Consider the following 19,837-nt stretch of genomic DNA (forward strand, 5'->3'; position numbering starts at 1 on the left):
ACATTGCCTCTTTAGTGAACAATGTACCCTCTCTTCAATACCTGGAATAAAATTTAAGTTCTTTAGTCTTGATATTACTATAGGGGTATTTTTGAGAGCCAAATCAAAAGAATACTACAGTGCAAATGTGATGGATCACTTTCATAATTAAAAGTTTACAAAATCATTTAAAAAAGCCACCATTTCCTCACACACACCAATGTTTTCAGTTTTTTGTTTGACCTTCTAGTTACTTTGTGGACTTACCAATAAACACATATGTTAACTTGTAATTTCCCCCCATTCCTTTTTCAAACAACCACTTGAATATATTTAAGACACAACAACTAGTTTTTGGTAAATAAAATTTAATACAACTGTAGTCAAGTAATAATGGTTAAAAGACATATTTTTATTAGATACAACTTTTTAAAAATTAAAGAAAAACTATGCACAAAGTATATTTTAGACGAGACATGAAAGTATTAGTGTGCCGCAACTGATGAAAACAAAGAAACACGGAGCATTTTTTTTTTTTTTTACTGTGAAGACTGGAGCATCTGAAAGCAAATGACATCTGGCTGCCACAGGTCTGTACAAGTTGTATAAAGCACAGTATGCTTTTGTTCAACTCTATAATTGTGTTGTCTTAGATTAGCTCCAGAGACTTTCAACAAGATTTAAATAAAGAAACCATGGGGTGGGTGTTGGGGTAGGAAAGATTAAGAATTTTTTCAAAAACGATAAATGAAAGAGTCTGTAGAGGAAAAAACAAAAAAACAGTACCTAAGAATGGAACAAGAGTAAGTAGATTTACTTTTTTGACACTGGATATAGATATTGATGATGTTTACAAGGATTTTTTTCTTAAAATCTTAAAAAGCAGCTTGGCATCAAACAAAAAACCTTCCCAAATATAGTAAAACTCCAAACACCGAACCACTTTCTTAACATTTTCCTTCCTGCCAAGCAACCACATAGCTGATGCTCATTAAACATTTTAAGAGCAATTTATAGGAAATAAGTATGGAACTTATCTAAGGTAAACTTTAGATTAAAAAAAAAGTTGAAACAGAACTAGAGAACTTAAGGCACATAAACAAATACAGATGCAGTTATTTTGAAAACATTAAAACAAATTCTTTTCTTTGGGACAATATATAAAATAAGTTACAACTACTGCTATTTAAAAACATTTTTAATGATGATCTTTAGCACTAATTTAATATCTAAGGCAATCACACAAATGTAAAACATCCATAAAAAACATTTTTAAAAAAGTATGAAGTACGTTGACAATGTCTCTGGAATTATCAGTTCACACTTCCGGCTCAAGTGGTTTCTGATACCTAGCATTAGATGTGACAATAAGTATAGCTAGCTAGTCAAACCTGTTGCCTTAAAGGCCAACCAAATTGCCCCATTCTGGTTTCTTGGTATGGTGAATTTATTTATGTAACTAAAAGGAATAATGGGGTGAGGTGATGTAAACCTAGCTTTCAATATAATGCACAGAAATTCTAATAAAGGCCAAAATTATGTTGAGGTTAACTGGTGTCTTGAGCTTAGGAAAATAAAGGCAGTCCACAGGAAGCCTTTAAGAGACATTATTTTATCACTTGGCACCACATAAATAGCAGTTTCTTCTCTTTGAAAATACAGTCTGGAGTAGATGATGTCCTTTCCACGTATAAATCTCAAGAAACAAAAGGCACAAACAATTCAACTCTCTCTTTTCACGTATGGGTTCTCACAGCCTTTCTTTTTAAAAAATCTATTGCCATATCCAGACAACAGGAAAAATAACACACCTGGTTTGTATACTGACAAAAGTAGTAGAATTGAACCTTTGTCTTTCCTGAGTTTCAAAAAGGGTATGACAGTAGAGATACATAAACAATTCATATTCACTAAGAGAAAATGTATCAGTCCACAAACATTTTCATCTAAATATAAAAAAGTGAATGTTTAACCACCACCACGTGTGAAGCCCCTTTACCAAACTGAATTTACTCTAGAATTATGAACTGAAAGTTGCTTAGATATGGCACTTTAAACACTCCAATTAGGCAAAAATGACAAGTTAATACCCTGAGTATTTACATCGTTTTTTTAAACACCTGGTTTAAATGGAGTAAATACCTATGTTTCAGTCATCTAGGGAAAAAAAAAGTTACTAAAGATCCAATAGGCTACCATTTCATACCTGTGCAGTAAAGTCAGTGGGAAGATTAGAGCAGAAGAGGAAGGTCTTTTTGTTGTAAAAATTAGATCACGTTATAGCTCACTCACATATAGGAACCACATGAAAAATGATTAAAGTTCATGGAAAAAAAAAAAAATACATTTCTCTTGATCCACAAAACCTAGTTTTGAATTCCTTTCCCACTGAGGTATCAATGGCTATGTTTACCAAACTTGTATCTCCCTCCGATTTATTTCCTGATCTTGTAAATTGTATGAGTTATATAGATTCTGACTGTATGAGTCATCATAATAATATTCATCATATATTTTCGTATGTACAAGAGCACGCTAGAGATGCCCAATATTAAAATAAAAAAAAAACAGAACGTCTGGAATTGAATTTATCATTTTTTTTTCTTTTTTTGGAATTGAATTTAGTAAGATCAACTAATTTTTACTTTATGTTCCTCTGATCAGAAACCAGAAACTGCTGAAGTTCTTGGTTTTTGTATATACGTGTGTAGATTGAGCACACTATCTATCTACATATATACACATGTATATACATACTAACCTAACCCAAAGGCTTATATGAGCATCACAAACCAAAAGAAAATGTCAGCTATGTGATGACAGTATGAATATAATCTGACACCAATTTTGTTGATAAATCCCTTTTGATATACTAATTATACCCTAAAATTCTTTATTATTTTATCTATGCTAACCTCATTATAAAAAATCAGTAAAGGACGTGAAAGGAAATTAAAGTATCAGTTGGGTAACTTTAAAAATTGTTACTTTAATTTCATAGGATTCAAGCTAAGTTCTTGGTGACCTAATTATGTAGTTTATAATTATGTAGAGAAAAAAATTTAAAAATATTGGCATAAGGTCCATGTTTAAACAAATTCTGGTTTATAGGATTTCATTTCAAATTTACTGTAATAAACACATGAATATTAAAAATAAACATATAACAAAATACAAGTAAATAGTTAATACTTACACAAGTACTAAAATACAGGTTACACTGAGAAAGGCTTTTCTGTAAGAAAGTGTCTATATTTACGGATGGGCATGACCTTACAAATACACATGAAAATAACAAGTATCGTTTGTATAGTACTCAGCATTTACCAACACTTTTCTCATACATTATCTCACACACCACAAAGAATTTCTGAACTAAATAGGTTCCATAACCTACAAAGGGTATGATGCAGAAGTAGATGCTTACTCTAAAATTAAAACAGGTTTCCCAATTGTATCTACTATTGTCTTTCAACTAAAATGGTAGAAAACTGGCTTATGAATTGCTTTGACAATTATCACAAAAAGGTACATGTAATTTCAAATTACGATTTGAAAAATAAAAATTCCCTAAAATTTGTTAAGTTTTTTAGAATTTTCCTCAGAATTCACAATCCAGCTAGGCATTAAAGTTGATACTGTATAGTGTATTTGAAATCTCTGTATCTTCTAAAATGGGAAAAGAAGAGTAAGTTTATCAATGTTAGGTTTTTTGATTACTACTTTGGTTTTAACAAAAACCTGGTGACACTATAATTACATATTTGCATCATTTCTCCTATGGCAAGGAATATATAATTAAGATGTGAGATGACAATAATGCCTGGGAAGCTGAAATAGAGCAGGCTACCTGGAACATCCCTAAAATACTGTAAATTGTATCTGTTTACCCAGGAATAACAACAATCACTTGTGCTGTAGTTCCTGCCATCCCATTTGCCTTAGAAAAAAAAATTTCACACTCTTCTCTGAAAACTAGCAAGCTTTATAAACTGGAGTTGAAACGTCTAGACAAAGGCAATTTGATGTAGAGAAGTGTGAGAATGTTGATCGATATTTCACACAGTGGGTACCAAATGAAGATTTATCTTAGAAAACTGCTACTACTACTGTTGGTTTCTTCAGATAATCAACTTTAAAAGAAATGTGGACCCACTGAGATAGGTGGTCCCTGCTTTATCCTTTAAGGGCAGCTTAACAGTAGAGACTCCCAGGATTTTTAGCTGTTCACAAGAAAATAGGATAACCAGGAAGAGGTCCTCACCCAAAGCACCATTCCAATGAGGTCAAACCCTGCTGGGCTAGGGAGAAAATCTGTCCCTGTTTTTCACAAGATAATATTGCAAAGTGGATTTCAGCTCTTCTGCCAAGTTTAAGAAAAGGCGCTTCCCTTAGAGGATTTAGAGATGATACATAAATACTTTTGAGAGCCACAGTGGGTCATTTTTCCTTCAAGGGTCTTAGATAACTTTTTCTTAGGAACTAATCTTTAATTTTAACCCCCATTTTAAGGGGACTTGCTTTTGTATCTTCTCCCCAAAATATCTTTAATATAAGAAAGCAATTCTAAGAATGAAGTCACAATAACTTAGTATTTTATGATACTCAGATTGTTGTCATTACTGTTTTATCAATTACAGAAAAAAAAAATAATAAAGTTAATCAATTTGGATGTATTTTTTAGTGAAAAAGATTTTTAAAACTGTCTTTCCCTCCTTAGAATGATTCTAAGCATTCTAAGCATTACATGATTTGACCTAAATGAAAACTTGTCATGCAATTTTCTACATATATATACACACACATACACACTTATGTGACAAAATAAGGAATCAACAGTCTTCCAGATAAACATACATAAATGAAGAGACCATTCACAAATTCCTAAATGGTATGCAGGCAAACATTATTTCCTATGCCACATAGGCTTTTTTTTTTTTTTTTTTTTTTTTTTACAAATACTCACAAAGGTACACTCTCACAGCCCAAGCAAAGACCACTATTACCTTCAAAACTATTACTTTTTCCCCAATTACAGAAAAGGCTTTATTACAGTTTAAAAGATTGGTATTTGGGGGAGAAAGGCACGACAATTATTCTTTTTGTTTTTTTGTGCATATGGCATAAAGGAGATAAACCAAGTTCCCACTCTGGAGTTTTTAAAACCTCTCATCTTGGATTGCTGTGGCTTCCTGGGTGAGGTACGCTGGCGTCAGAGCTTGAAGCACTTCTCATTGTATCTGTGAATAGTCACACATCCGTGATAGGACACTGGCCTGGGCATTGCAGCTACCCCTGTGATGATACTTGTGGCAGGATCGTAACAGAGAATAGTGTCTGTAGCTTCTCCATTTTCCCGTCTTCCACCCAGGATATATATTTTACCATTACATACAGACATACCACAGTTTTCCTGTTGAACCAAATTAAAACAAAAAAAAATTAACTGTTGACCTTAAGGAATTTGGCAGCAAACGGAAAAGTAAAATTAGACATGCTGGAGAAATATCAATAACCTCAGATATGCAGATGACACCACCCTTATGGCAGAAAGTGAAGAGGAACTAAAAAGCCTCTTGATGAAAGTGAAAGAGGAGAGTGAGAAAGTTGGCTTAAAGCTCAACATTCAGAAAACGAAGATCATGGCATCTGGTCCCATCACTTCATGGCTTCATCATCACCACATAGATGGGGAAACAGTAGAAACAGTGTCAGACTTTATTTTTTTTTTTTGGCTCCAAAATTACTGCAGATGGTGACTGCAGCCATGAGATTAAAAGACGCTTACTCCTTGGAAAGAAAGTTATGACCAACCTAGACAGCATATTCAAAAGCAGAGACATTACTTTGCCAACAAAGGTCCGTCTAGTTAAGGCTATAGTTTTTCCAGTGGTCATGTATGGATGTGAGAGTTGGACTGTGAAGAAAGCTGAGCGTTGAAGAATTGATGCTTTTGAACTGTGGTGTTGGAGAAGACTCTTGAGAGTCCCTTGGACTGCAAGGAGATCCAACCAGTCCATTCTAAAGGAGATCAGTCCTGGGTATTCCTTGGAAGGACTGATGCTAAAGCTGAAACTCCAATACTCTGGCCACCTCATGCGAAGAGCTGACTCATTGGAAAAGACTCTGATGCTGGGAGGGATTGGGGGCAGGAGGAGAAGGGGACGACAGAGGATGAGATGGCTGGATGGCATCACCGACTCGATGGACATGAGTTTGGGTGAACTCCGAGAGTTGGTGATGCACAGGGAGGCCTGGTGTGCTGTGATTTATGGGGTCTCAAAGAGTTGGACACTACTGAGCCACTGAACTGAACACAGTCAAAAGGGAGAAAAGAAATAAGTTCCCTTTTGCCCAACTCCTGCTCTATGTGTGAATACTAGATAAATTTGCATGGGTGAAGGGAGTGTTAAAACAGAATAAATGTCAGTAATTGGGGTCAAGATATGGGCAGTAAACTGGGGGTTGTGGCTGAGAAAAGGGTTTTAGTTAACTTAATGGTGGTTGAACAAAAATATCCTTGAAGAGTTGCTTCTCCTGTTACAGGACCTCATAATTTTATAATGATACAAACATCATAATATTATAGGACAGTCCTTTACTATAAAAAGTGTCTATTACATGATCAAGGGATAGGAACATTATTAGCTATATGGGATTACCCTCAAGTTGAATGAATGAGAGAGTTATAACCAGATTAAGAAAGCACTGTTACTAGGGTGCCTTGGTTGGGGTATAGAAACTCCCCAAATATAGTTAACTTTCTACACAATGGTATTCTTAGCTAAATTTACTCTTATCTGTCAATAATATATATTTTGCAAGGATAAGTGTTTCTTTAAAGAAAGAAATTACACTAAAACTGTCTATTGCATAAATCTGTTTATGCTGCAGGTCAATTATTCTTCTATTTAAATTTCACATTAATTCAGACAGTTATTGTATATTATTATCCTGCTTCCACATAACCAGCAATGGATAGATTCTACCAGTGAATACAACAAACATTTTTACTTGATCAGATTTGCTATATATAAATTTCACTCTTGTAGAAAAAATTAAACCTTGGTGGATTTATATAATAGAGGATAGTATTTTTGGGTCTAGAAGAATAAGTGAGAACTTAAAAATGCCTACATTAGAGTTTATATACACCCAAAATGACTTGGCCCATTATCACTAGTGAATGACAAAACTTTCATGTAGAATACCACCTATGAATTGTATCAATTATGTGCCAAACTATAACACTTTTCATCTAAAGCACAATGAGCTCTTTCTAGAAATTCTGGAAGTTTTAAATACCACAAAAAACAATATCCTTAGTTTTCAAGTACAAGCTGGCTTATACTATTGAACTTTATAGTCATTTGGATGATTCTTAAGCTATATAATTATAGGATATTGTTATTAACATCATTTCTTAAATAGTGCTCAGAATTAATTGAAACAAGCAATCTTCAAAACTGGTATTCACTCGTATCAGGAAATGACTTGCATAGTAGTTTATTTTGCTCTATGTTAGTCTCAAGAGTAATGGCAGCTACTAATAAAAATAACTTAATAACACATTAAGTTTTAAATGTTATTTTTCATGACTTAAATGAAACACAATTTTAATATTGTAAAACATACCTCTTTCCTTAATTTTTATTTTTAAATAATGCTGAATCATTAAAATGCCAAAAATAAAGAAAAAGAACCAGATTTCATTTATTATTCTAAACTTTAATGACATTTTAAATACCTAGTCCACTGAAGAAGGCTAAAAAAATACTTCATCAGTAAAAAAATTTCACAATTAAAAAAATATGTTCCTGATAAAAATTAAAAAGTGAAATATGTTTATAATATCAAGTTGTGGCTTTTAGGAATTATGCAATGTCAAAAGGCATGAAAATATCAAGGTACAGCAGGGAAAAATGCTGGGTCCATTATGACCGCACAAAAAGAGCTCATTTTTTCAGCTCTTTTTTGGTCATTCGATATTCTAAGCACTTTAAAACTGTTCAAATAGCTTTCTACCATGAAATTGGTAGATTTCATGAAATAGTTGATTCATCATTTTTCATTTGATTAGTATTAAAAGGGTAGGCAAAGACTCACAGATGGTTCAAAACTTGCCTATCAATAATACATACATACATAGATACATTTAGAGGTACTGATTTTAAGAATGGCCCAGGGGAGAAAAGATAATCCCAGAAATTTCAGTATTTTTTGTTTCAAGAGATTTGACATACTAGTCTTAAGACTTCATATAGATTTAATATACTTCTGATTTAAATGTTCCTTGAAATTTCTGAAGTCACTATCAGGCACTGTCTAATTAAGGAAAATGTGCCATATATGTCCTCTTGTTTTTCCTTAATTTTATCTCAATCATTTAGTTAAAGATATATTCTTTAGTATATTATCATATGTGAAATAGATTGCCAGTCCAGGTTCGATGCATGAGACAGGGTGCTCAGGGCTGGTGCACTGGGATGACCCTGAGGGATGGGATGGGGAGGGAGGTGGGAGGGAGGTTCAGGATGGGGAACACATGTACACCCATGGCTGATTCATGTGAATGTATGGCAAAAACCACCACAATATTGTAAAGTAATTAGCTTCCAATTAAAAAACAAAACATGTTTTTTGTGTTATGTTAGATGCTAGCAATTATCTTCCTAAGCTCTGCTATTGTTTTGTATAGTACAGTCAACTTCTCAGTGAATAGTAGCTCTTAGTGAAAACACACTATATTTAAAAATATTCACTGCAATAAACCAATTAAAAAAAACTTTGGTTAAAAAATTTAGAAGTAAGTGTAAACACTTGTCATACAGCTGGACGTGACCATAACAAGGGTTCTTCTGTGGCAGGGCACATTCTCACCTGTCTCTTGTAGGAGGACAATGAACTAGAGAATTGCAGTTCATTTTATTTAAATGGGATATAAGAAGGACAGAAGACTATGTTCCCTTTGTACCATGAAACTGAAGATCCTATTATGTCCCTTTCATCAACTGAGGCAATGTTACTCTGAATACATTACTAATTGGAGACTATACTTCAATGTCAACAGCTTCAGAAAAATAGTGTTATACCCAAACCCTAGTCATTATCCTTACAGTCTATATTTCTTATATTTTATATAAAATTGTCTTAACATTAGGACCCTCTGTTACTTCATTCTCTATTTGTTTACTTACTCAATAAATATTTACTAATAGAGGTTAAGTGTAGTGACAGATCAGAAAGAAAAGGCATTATTTCGGAACAGGGCAATCTCAGATTGTTATAACTATGCAGTGGTCCTTGAAAGACAAGTAGATAAGGTAGAAAAGGCATTAAAGGCTAAGTGGATAGAATGAACAAAGGCAAGAACACATACCATCTGGATAGCAAATGCAAGCAACAGATACTAGTGGTAAAATGGGTTAGAAAAGTAAGACACTAGAAGCTTGAAAAGGGTTTCTCCCCTACTTTCCCTTCTCTGGAGCGGGGAGAAGGGCTAGAAATTGATTTATAATTGATCATGTATACATGATAAAGCCTCCATAAAAATCCCAAAAAATAGGACGTGGAGAGCTTCTAGGTTGGTAAACACATCCATGTGCTAGGAGGATGGAGCACCACAAATCCATGAGGACAGAAAGTTCTGTGCTTGGGATCCTTTCAGACCTGACTGTGGGTACCTCTCTATCTGGCTGCCCATCTCTGTCCTTTGTAATAACCTGTAAACATAAATAAGTGTTTTTCCTAAGAAAATTACTGAATTCATTGGGGGGACTATGAAAACCTTGATTTATAGTTGATTGCTCAGAAGTACTGGTGACAACCTGAGACTTGTGACTGGCATCTGAAGCAGTGGCAGTCTTGTGGGATTGAGTCCTTAAAATCTGAAGCTAACTTCAGGTTGTGTCAGATCTGAATTGAACTGTAAGACACCAGTTGGAGATGGAGAGTTGACTGGTACGGGAATAAATTCACATATCTGGTGTCAGAAGTGTTGTAAGTAAGGAAGAAACAGAGTTTTTCTACCTACTAGGTTGTTTGGGAACAGAAAAAGTAAGCTTAGGGAAGAAGGTGAATTCTGTTTTAAGTTTGAAGCCTTAGAACATATTAAATAGGTAGTTGGAAATTTGAGTCTGGAGCAGAGGAGAGAGGTTTTAATGGAGAATAAGATTTGAAGTCATCAGTACTGAGCAGGAATAGAGTATAAACTGGGAAAAGGGCAGGGAAAAGAGGCTCAGGCAATACCCATATTTAAGGGTGGGGTAGAAAAAAACCAAGAGAACATGAATAAGACTCAGAAAATTATTAGTAATGACCTTTGTGGGTACAACACCTCAAAAGTGGTATGGGTCGAGCCAGATTTCCAGCATCAGGGCCATCAAACATTTTGATGGTGGAAGGAAGGAGGGTAGAATTATGAATTAAAAGGCCAAGAGAATGCCTTTTTGGGGTGGGGTAGAAGCAGAGTAAAGAGTACAAATGCAGTGTGAATGAAAGAGAACCAAGTGCAGCCATTTTCTTTATAACAAAACAACATGTTACCTAATTTCTTACTGCAGAAGCAAAGAAACCAGTTTGGGAGCATTTCTTCTCTTTTGAAATGTACAAGAGAGAGGGATAAGAACTGGAACAGGAGTCTGAAAAAGGTCAAGGGGGAAAAAAACCCAACAGACCAAGTACAATACCTACTTTACCACGGGACACTAAAAAGTTATTTCAATAATCCATTCCTTGGAAGAAGTTCAAAACAAGTACACCATATGCTGTATGTGGAACTTTGAAAGAACTGTGAAATAATCCAAGTGTACATGAAATAGTGTCCAGTACTGTATATTCATATTGGTACTATACTTGGTCTCTCCTACACTGATTTTTCTTTTGATCTGTTTTATGCTATTACCTGTCGGCTGAATGTATTCTGTACATGCATCCAGTAATCTTCAACTGGATCGTAACAGTATATTGCCTTGGTCAGTCCACCAGCAACATATATCAGGTTGTTTAAGGATACGGCTGTTATACACCTCTTGGCAATAGGAATAGCTGCACGAAGTAGCCAAGAATTGGTTTCTGGATCATAGGATTGAACCTAGTAATATATAGAAATATTTAATTAAAATTTCTCAACAAGAATGCAAATTTACTTAATAAAAAGTTTGCCAATATACAAAAACATGATTAAAATAAAATTCCATTAATTCCTAGAATTAAGGGAGGCTGGCTTGAGAATGAAATATCTGAATTATCAAGCAGAACAGAGTGACAGACAAGCACAGATTGTTTCTAGGATGAATGGCTACCAGGTTTGCTTTGTTCCCATTAAAATCAATGTCTGGATTTTAAAAAATTCTGTTTCATAAGATAAGTATGCCTCAATTTGAATACAATTTCTTTACATATTTAGGGAGTCTTTTCTTCAAAAGAATACAAGCGAACCTCAATTTACTATATTTTAACTTATCACAAGTTCTGAATTAATGAATTCTAAATGTGTAACATTTGACATTACATTAAAATTTGAGAAAAAATTTATTGACAAAATTTAGCAAACTATTGTTAAATGAATCAGGCATTAGATACTTGTATCCAGAATAAACAGGGTATTTTCAGAGCTGCCAGTATGGCACACGCTCATTGTCCCAGGAATTTAATGAACTGCAGCAGCTTTGAGCCATCCTATGTTTACATTAGAGAGGTTTTCTTCCCTTATCTTTGTTCTAAACAATATTTTCAAAGTACACAGAAAACGACCCATTTGAAAGCAGTATAACTGGTTACTGTCTCACCCTTTGCTAGTTCACTTACTAACTGTATTCTGAACAAATAATTTTTTGATTCTGTAAACCATTTCACTTTAGTAACCTGAAACTCAATGTTTTCCTCCCAAAGTATAAAGTACCAGACAATTTTTAAAAGGCCTTTCACACTAGAGGACCAAACTACCTACTTCTTAGGCCATTTGTATTTCTCTTCTTGTGTATATCAGTGGTTATTTCTGCAAGAAAACATGGCTTACCTTATCAGAACAAGTATTATCATCAGGTCCTCCACCAATCACAAACAATTTGCCTACACAGCTGGTCACGGCAGGAGAACTTACTGCTTCCTTAAGGGGAGCAACTTCAGTCCATCGATTTGAAAAGGAATCATAACATTCTACGCTGCTAAGTCTGTTTTGCCCATCATAGCCTCCAACAACATATACCTACATGTAAAATACATGGAAAAAATCTTAATTATCAAAAGTTTGAATTTTTAACTAGTTGGCTAAAGAATTAAGGGATCTCTTCCCTTTAAAAGTTCCTGGTAACTGTAACTGCAATATATTTAGCTCCGTTTCTGGACCTTTTAAAAAATTATCATCCTCTCACTACCACCAAGGAGATATTTTAGACATTTCTTTTCATAATAGCCCCATTCAATGAAAATTTTAATACCATAGATATATTGTATATGTGTTTATGTACTATATGTATATCTCTGCTTTATGCACAAAAGGACATGTATAGCTTGAAGTAAGAAGCAATCTTTATCCCATTAGCAGCAATACTACTTGCATTGAGAATTACAGGATTTAGCATAAGTGCTCATATTCACGTTTGGTGAAAATAATTGAATATTATAAAGCTAGACTAAAGCTCTAAAATAGAATAAAGCTAGAAACTAAAATACTAGGTAAGGATTACTAGACTGTGAGAATCTTTGAAGGCAGGGCCTATTTTGTTCTTTAATTTAGTTCCCATAAAGCCTAGAAAAGTACCTGGCACATAATGAACTCTAGACTGTATATTTCAAAGAGCTTTCATATACATTTTCTTTTCACAAATATGAGGAAGTAGGACAAGTGATCAACAGGCCATTTATTAAACCAGCTATATGCAGAATAATCCATTAAGCATCATGAGATATACAAGAAATCTTTAACCTATAGAAGCTCTCCAGTTTAACATCTACAATTCTTTTAAAGAACAATCATCATCAACTTCAGAGAGGGCAATGGCACCCCACTCCGGTGCTCTTGCCTGGAAAATCCCATGGACGGAGGACCCTGGTGGGCTGCAGTCCATGGGGTCGCTGAGTTGGACACGACTGAGCAACTTCACTTTCACTTTTCACTTTCATGCACTGGAGAAGGAAATGGCAACCCACTCCAGTGTTCTTGCCTGGAGAATCCCAGGGACGGGGGGAGCCTGGTGGGCTGCCATCTATGGGGTCGCACAGAGTTGGACACGACTGAAGCGACTTAGCAGCAGCAGCAGCATCAACTTTTCTCTCATCTATATCTAACTATTAAGTTCTACTGAGCCTTCTTTCACAGCATCTCTCGCATCTGTCCCTTCCTTTTGTTTCCCGCTGCCACTATCCTTCCTCAGGGTCCGTATCATTTCATACCTCTCAATCTCCTCCTGGTCTCCGCTCTTGTATTAATCTTCCTAAAATACCTCATCAACTCCTTTTACTAGTCTAACAATGAATGCCAAACGGTCAAGGCCAAACTTTATATTTACACATTGTCATTCAAGTATGTCCACAATCTATCTTTCTGTACTCTTGCAAATTTCCTTAGCAGCCAATGTTACTTCAATTTTGCATTTCTCACATTTAAAATGATCTGTTGGTGGGTCTGTTCTCCCAACACCATATAACCCAGAGAGCTTAGGTAACCTATTCAAGGTCATGCAGCTATGGAAGGGGTACAGAAACTGAGGTATAATATAGTACTTAAAGGCACAACTTTGAAGTCAGGAGAGGTAGAGTCCACATTGGCTCTGCCACTGCACATAAGACCTTGCTTGGGCAGTTTACCTATACTCTCTCAAACTCTGTCTTAATTTCCTCAATCTAAAAATGTATAAAATAATAGTACCTATCACATAATTTTGAGGGTTAAACTTTAATACTACACTACATGCATAAACTAAAAATATATGCTATGAGCCTCAAGATAAAAGGCTCCTAGATTGAGAAAATCTGAGCTTTTGCCCCTGCTTTATCACTTTCTGTGCAACCCTGAGCAAATGACTCCATCTCTCTGGATTCAGTTTCTTCATAAATTGAAAAAGTTACATTAAATATTTTCTAAGATTGCTTCTTGCTCTAAGATACTATATTCCAAACCATCCTAGGTTTCCTTAACAGAAAACATTTATGCTTTAAATAACTTTATAGGTTTGAATTCAGCCTTGAATGTAATTTTGGGGATAACTGTTTTCCATGAATTGAGTACTTGCTGTGGAAGGACAAAAGGAATCCTTTTATTTTTTTGAATTAGTGCTTCCAAGTTTTGGGTAACTTCAAGTCAAGTATACTAATATTTATCAAGTAAATTTGTGTTCATCAATCCATAAATGATGTTTGGAACATCAATCATTTTCATATGCTCTTCTCTGTTCAGAATAAAGAATTATAATGTTTTTAGTCTGACCTCATCTCTTTCAACCCCTTAATTATTTTACCTGCCCCTTTTATGTTGTCATTCTTGATGTATAGCTACCAAAACTCTATTAACAAACCAGTGGTTTTAGAAAATACTGTTAGTATTTTATTTTCATTACATCTACCTTAAGGTCCTCATTATTTCACTAGTTTTGTCAGTGGCAGCAGCACACTAGATCAGTACCCTTAGGAATTAACAGTAGCTTTCAAACTGCACTTTGAGAAGCTCTACAGTACAGAGTTTTTAAGGCACTTTTGTGGGGAGATAAGAGGGAAGGAATGAGAACTGATAGGTGACTGAGTGGGAAGGGTTCCTGGCATCATCTCTGTTCCAACTAGAGCAGTTCTGCTTTCTCATTGGTGGCTCTAAAATGCCTCCACAAGAGGGCTTAAGAGGTAGCAATCATTTTAGTAGAGGGTAACAGGGGACGAATAAAAAACATTATGTGTGATATATTCAGTTTCTTGTGATAACCTATAATGGAATATAATCAGCAAACAAATAAAACCCCTAAACCACAAATCACTGTGCTATATACTTGAAATTAACACAATACTGTAAATCAACCACACTTCAAAAAAAATGCGCAAGCCAAGTATGTTGCTTATACTTAGACTGCTCAGCAATCTGAAGTGGCTTTGGAGGAGCTGATAGAGACGGAGGCAGGAAAAGAATCCAAGTGAGCCCTTGTTACACAGCTGTATTTTTATCTGCTTGTGTAACAGCTTCTTATATTAATTTAACTCAAAAAAACTGGTTGTAGTTGCCACTAGTCTACCAGTGATTCTCAAAGTTCCTAAGGACAGCGAATGGTCCAGAATCAGATTATATGTTTTTTATATTTATTAGCTGCAGCCAGTAGTAAGTTTGCTTTAAAATAAGCTGGTGAGTTTATCTTAACACTTATTTGCTTTGTCCCTACTTGTATAAATAATAAAGATAAAATAATATGACTCTAGATAAATATATCTTGGCCTGATTGCCGAAGTCAGTAAAAGGAAAAAGACTGCTTGGATTAGACACTGGCCTGTTTTTGTACTTGATGTACTCCTTTATTTTCGAGTGCTTCTCAGGCATTTAGAAGCCAATGGTACATGAGAAAAGAAATGTGCTGCACTGCTACGAATTCCAAGTTGGGAGAACAAAATATCCATTCAAAAGTACAGTGTCAAATTGTTTATATCTTCAGTTTATGTACTGAGGTTAGAAATGAAAGGAAATACAAGCTGAGTCCAAAATACCCAGAGGGTGAGTAAAATGAAGGATTCATCTGTGGTATTTATTCTGGAAAGGTACCAGCAATAATAACAAAAAGTGGTTTCTCTTACTTTACCAAGGAGAACAGCCATTTTGTGACGCCATCTGCCTTTATTTAGAGAAGCAACTCTGATCCAAATATTTAACTGTGAGTTATAAATCCAGACATCACGTCCATTGATTCTTCCACCTATAAATGCAAAACATTGCACACACACTAACAAGTATATCACCAAGGGATCTATGCCCAAGGCATAAATAATGAAAACACTGAAATATTCACCCAGTCCAAGAATTTAAGGATTCAGTTCAATAAATAAAACAAAGACCCTTAAAACTTCAAATGGAAATAGATCACAGAGCAGATTTAACCTTGTCCATTGTTATTTTGAGAAATAATCATTACATGCCCCAAATAATAAAATGTAGAATATGAAACTTACTATTCTAATTTTAACGTAGAATAGTAGAATTTTACAATTTTACTATTCTACATTTTATTCTATGGTCAAATGTATAAGACTGTTCAATTAAGAGTCAGAGAACAGAAGCACCTGGACAAAAGAATTATTCTAGAAAGATTTTAAAAAATCAGCCATTTTTTAAAAAAGTATACCACTACACAAAATAATGTGTTGTTATATTATTCAATGTGTAATAACAGAGTAACCTGCAAAACTGGTAAAATTGTTTAATTAACAAATTTAAAATTAGAGACACTGTAGTTACACTTTGCATAAATCTGTCACTTTATTGTCTGACTTTAGAGGTAACATATCACGTATTATAATGGAAGTTCAAGTTAAGAATTTTAAGAAAAATCTTATTTCATAAACTTTGGGGAGAATTCCAGAAAACATGGGTGGATGAGAGATGCTTAACTCTGAGCACTCTTCACTTTATATACTTCACTGTGCTCCTTAGAGTAAACAAGTTTTAAAAATTGTACATATTCTATATGTGTTCGCGAGCATTTAAAACATAATATGGCCTACTGTACAGTGCAGGGCATTACAGTCAATAGCCTAGGATACATTATAATGGAAAAGAATATGAAAAATAATATATATGTATAACTGAATCACTTTGTTGTTCAGTAGAAATAACAAGAAATCAGTAACATAAATTTTAAAAATATGATATGGTTAAAGACATTTTCTGGTGAATCTTTTTTAAATAATTCTAAATTATCTTGTACCTGTTTTTAAGAACAATAAGTCAGTTTTAGTTTTATTTGTATAACATGATCTGATTAAAGAGGGCATCTCTACTTTCACTCTTTTCTTTTGAGACACTGTAATGGTTTCAAATGGCCAAGCTGTGATTAAATTAAAAGTAGCTACATAATAATTCTTTATTACCTGAAACAAGAATGTCATTCCTTAGAGCACAGACTGCATACTCTGATTTGGTAAATTCGGGAAGTTTAGCCAAAGACTTCCACTCTCCTGTTACAGGGTCGTAACACTCAGTGTATGGAAGATTAAATCCTCCAACTCGTTCACAGCCTCCAACGACAACTATCACCTCAGAATAGCCAGTTGACCTAAAATAATTATTATAAGAATGCATAAATAATAACACACACTCGATTATTTAAATTCCTAAAAGCATGCCATTGTCATAAAAAAAAGTGGAACATTATTATAAAGTTAAATTTATTTTCTGAGTATGTGCCAACCAATAGAGGCTATCAGTTATTTACTTTGAGAACATTTATAAGGAGTTTAATAACATAATCTTTTCACAGGAAACTTCTATGGGTACTTTTTCTATGAGTAGCAGTCCAAAGATAATACCTAATGGAACTGGAACCCTGGTAATATTAAGGATGACTTTCAAATGGAATCTTAACAGCAATTCAGATAAGCATAATCACACAAGATAAGACAATGCACTTTTTAAGTGTAGGAAAATGGTGCTTTTTCATCAGATTGTTAGTTCTAAAAAGACAAATTCACAGTACAATTTAAGTATCCTTTAGAGGAATACATGTATTTGTTCAGATATCATTTTGAAAAATAAATTTTTTTTAACCGCACTACATGGCTTTCAGAATCTTAGTTCCCTGACCAGGGATAGAATCCACGCCCTCCGCAGTCAAAGTGCAGAGTCCTAACCACTGGACTGCCAAGGATTTCCCTAAATACATTTTTTTTAAACTTAAGTAAAGTAAACTTAATCCAACTGAAAAGGCTAGGTGGTCTCCAAAGATGTTAACAGAGCTTATAGTAAAGAATGCTACAGGAAAAAGGCAAGATGAAAAATTGTACAGAAAGTCTGATCAATACTATGTAATTAATGTGTCTGGAGAGATCACAGCAAAGTGCTAATGATGGTTTTCTCCTGATTGTGTGGCTTCCTCCTTTATATCAACACAAATTTTCAAAACAGTAATGAGCATGGGCTACTTTTAGAGTGGAAAAGATAACTTTTAAGTGCCCTAAGGGAATCCTGAGGTTTACGTTAATTACAGGCTTCTTTTACTTTGTAGTTTAAACTTACGATAGAGTCAGGAAAAACTAAAAGCTTAGCCAAGATTTTTCTTTTTGTTCATAAGGCTCATGGAAATAAAAAAGTCTTGTAATTACATTTTATGGCTGCTGCAATGTTAAATCTCACAAACAAAAATTTTAACAATCCCTCTTCTCTTAAATGAAGGAAAAAAGATCAGGTTAAAACACTTATTTGTAGTTTTAGTCAGTGTGATGTTTTACAATTTCACTAGGAAAAAACAGAATTAAGCAGCATTGGTACATCCCTTTGATAGAGCTGCTATATTCTAGCTATACTTACTTGCAGTTATTTCAACTAACAATCATTCACCTAGTCAGTCCATGCCAGGCATACTTTTTCCATTATAAAATCAGAAATAAATATCATAGAAAAGAATTCTGTCCACAGATGCAATAAAAATTACTTTTAAGAACCCAGCGAATAATATAACCCTAATCTAGTATATAGTAAAATATTATCAGAAGGACTCAAATACTATCAATAATATTTACTATTTTCCAAATAATTCCAAAATGAAAATATTAAAAGTAAATAGTAGATAGCACCAGTCACTTAGTAGTATAACTAATGACCAGAAGATATCCTTCTTTCCATATTAGTATTATTTCCTTAAATCTTACTTAAAATACTTCTAAGACAAACCCATGTGTTAGTCCTCAAAGTCTTACCTATTGATTGAGCAAAACAAAAATTGCTAAATACTGTTACTGGGTTTGAGTCACTCCTAATATTTTTAATACAAAATTAAGGTAATTTTGATATAATTTTGTCTTATACTTTCTTTGGGTTTTCCAGGTGTCACTAGTGGCAAAGAACCCGCCTACCAATGCAGGAGATGTAAGAGACACGGGTTCAATCCCAGGGCTGGAAATATCCCCCAGAGGAGGGCATGTCAATCCACTCCAGTATTCTTGTCTGGAGAATCCCATGGACAGAGGAGCCTGGAGGGCTACAGTCCATAGGGTCGCAAAGAGTCCGACACGACTGAAGAGGCTTAGCATACATGTGTAGCATTTTACTTGTTTTATACTTTCCCTTTTCTTGAATTTGCTTTGTTTTCCAAGACTTCTTAGCCCAATAAACATACATTGTCTGTTTTGCACCTTGGGACAAGAAGAAAAAACAGCACAAAAAGCTAATGGCTAAAACATTTAGTCTTACTAAATAAAGGATTATTTCAGTGCCTGTGTCTATTTATCTGAAAGGATCAGCAAACTAGTAGTTTTGCCTAACTGAAGGTCTCATTTGCAACCAAATGGCTTTTAACTTAATTTGAGACAAGTCTGGTGTTCTCATTAGAGAGTGTTAACTCAATTTAATAGCTATTTTTATTTCTTGAGCTTGGAAAAATACTTATCTCAGGCAGGAAGATGATTGCCTTAAAGGAAACGAGTTGCTGCAGCTGATAATGGTGAGGAGAATAAAAAAGCAGCCAAGATGATAGTATAGGATGAATAAAATTCTAGATACCCATGCAATCTATTTTTAGAGACTATGTTACTTTATTAATCTTTTAAAGTGAAAATTCTCATTTTCTGCTGTAACAAACTAACAAATATTCGCAGCTTAAGTATTAAGCAGTATTAAATCTTGGGTATTGAAATTTGGGTATTAAGTCTCACCACTTGTTTCTAGGAAAGTGCG

The 19,837-nt window shown here is 34.4% G+C and overlaps 1 protein-coding gene across 5 annotated transcripts in view; it reads right to left on the bottom strand.

The window, feature by feature from the left end:
* Positions 1 to 370: 370 nt before the first annotated feature.
* KLHL24 (kelch like family member 24) overlaps positions 371 to 19,837 on the bottom strand; it is a 37,640-nt gene continuing 18,173 nt past the window's right edge. For all 5 annotated transcript variants that reach the window (XM_055568937.1, XM_055568935.1, XM_055568936.1 and 2 more), the window contains 5 exons: positions 17,038 to 17,222; positions 15,748 to 15,866; positions 11,999 to 12,187; positions 10,883 to 11,071; positions 371 to 5,392 (listed from right to left, as the gene is read on the bottom strand). In XM_055568937.1, coding sequence (XP_055424912.1) covers positions 5,192 to 5,392; positions 10,883 to 11,071; positions 11,999 to 12,187; positions 15,748 to 15,866; positions 17,038 to 17,222 — 883 coding nt within the window. In that variant the 3' untranslated portion in view covers positions 371 to 5,191. The remainder of the gene's footprint in view (positions 5,393 to 10,882; positions 11,072 to 11,998; positions 12,188 to 15,747; positions 15,867 to 17,037; positions 17,223 to 19,837) is intronic.

This window comes from Bubalus kerabau, chromosome 2 (genome assembly GCF_029407905.1).
Source record: "Bubalus kerabau isolate K-KA32 ecotype Philippines breed swamp buffalo chromosome 2, PCC_UOA_SB_1v2, whole genome shotgun sequence".
In the NCBI taxonomy this organism is placed as follows: domain Eukaryota; kingdom Metazoa; phylum Chordata; class Mammalia; order Artiodactyla; family Bovidae; genus Bubalus; species Bubalus kerabau.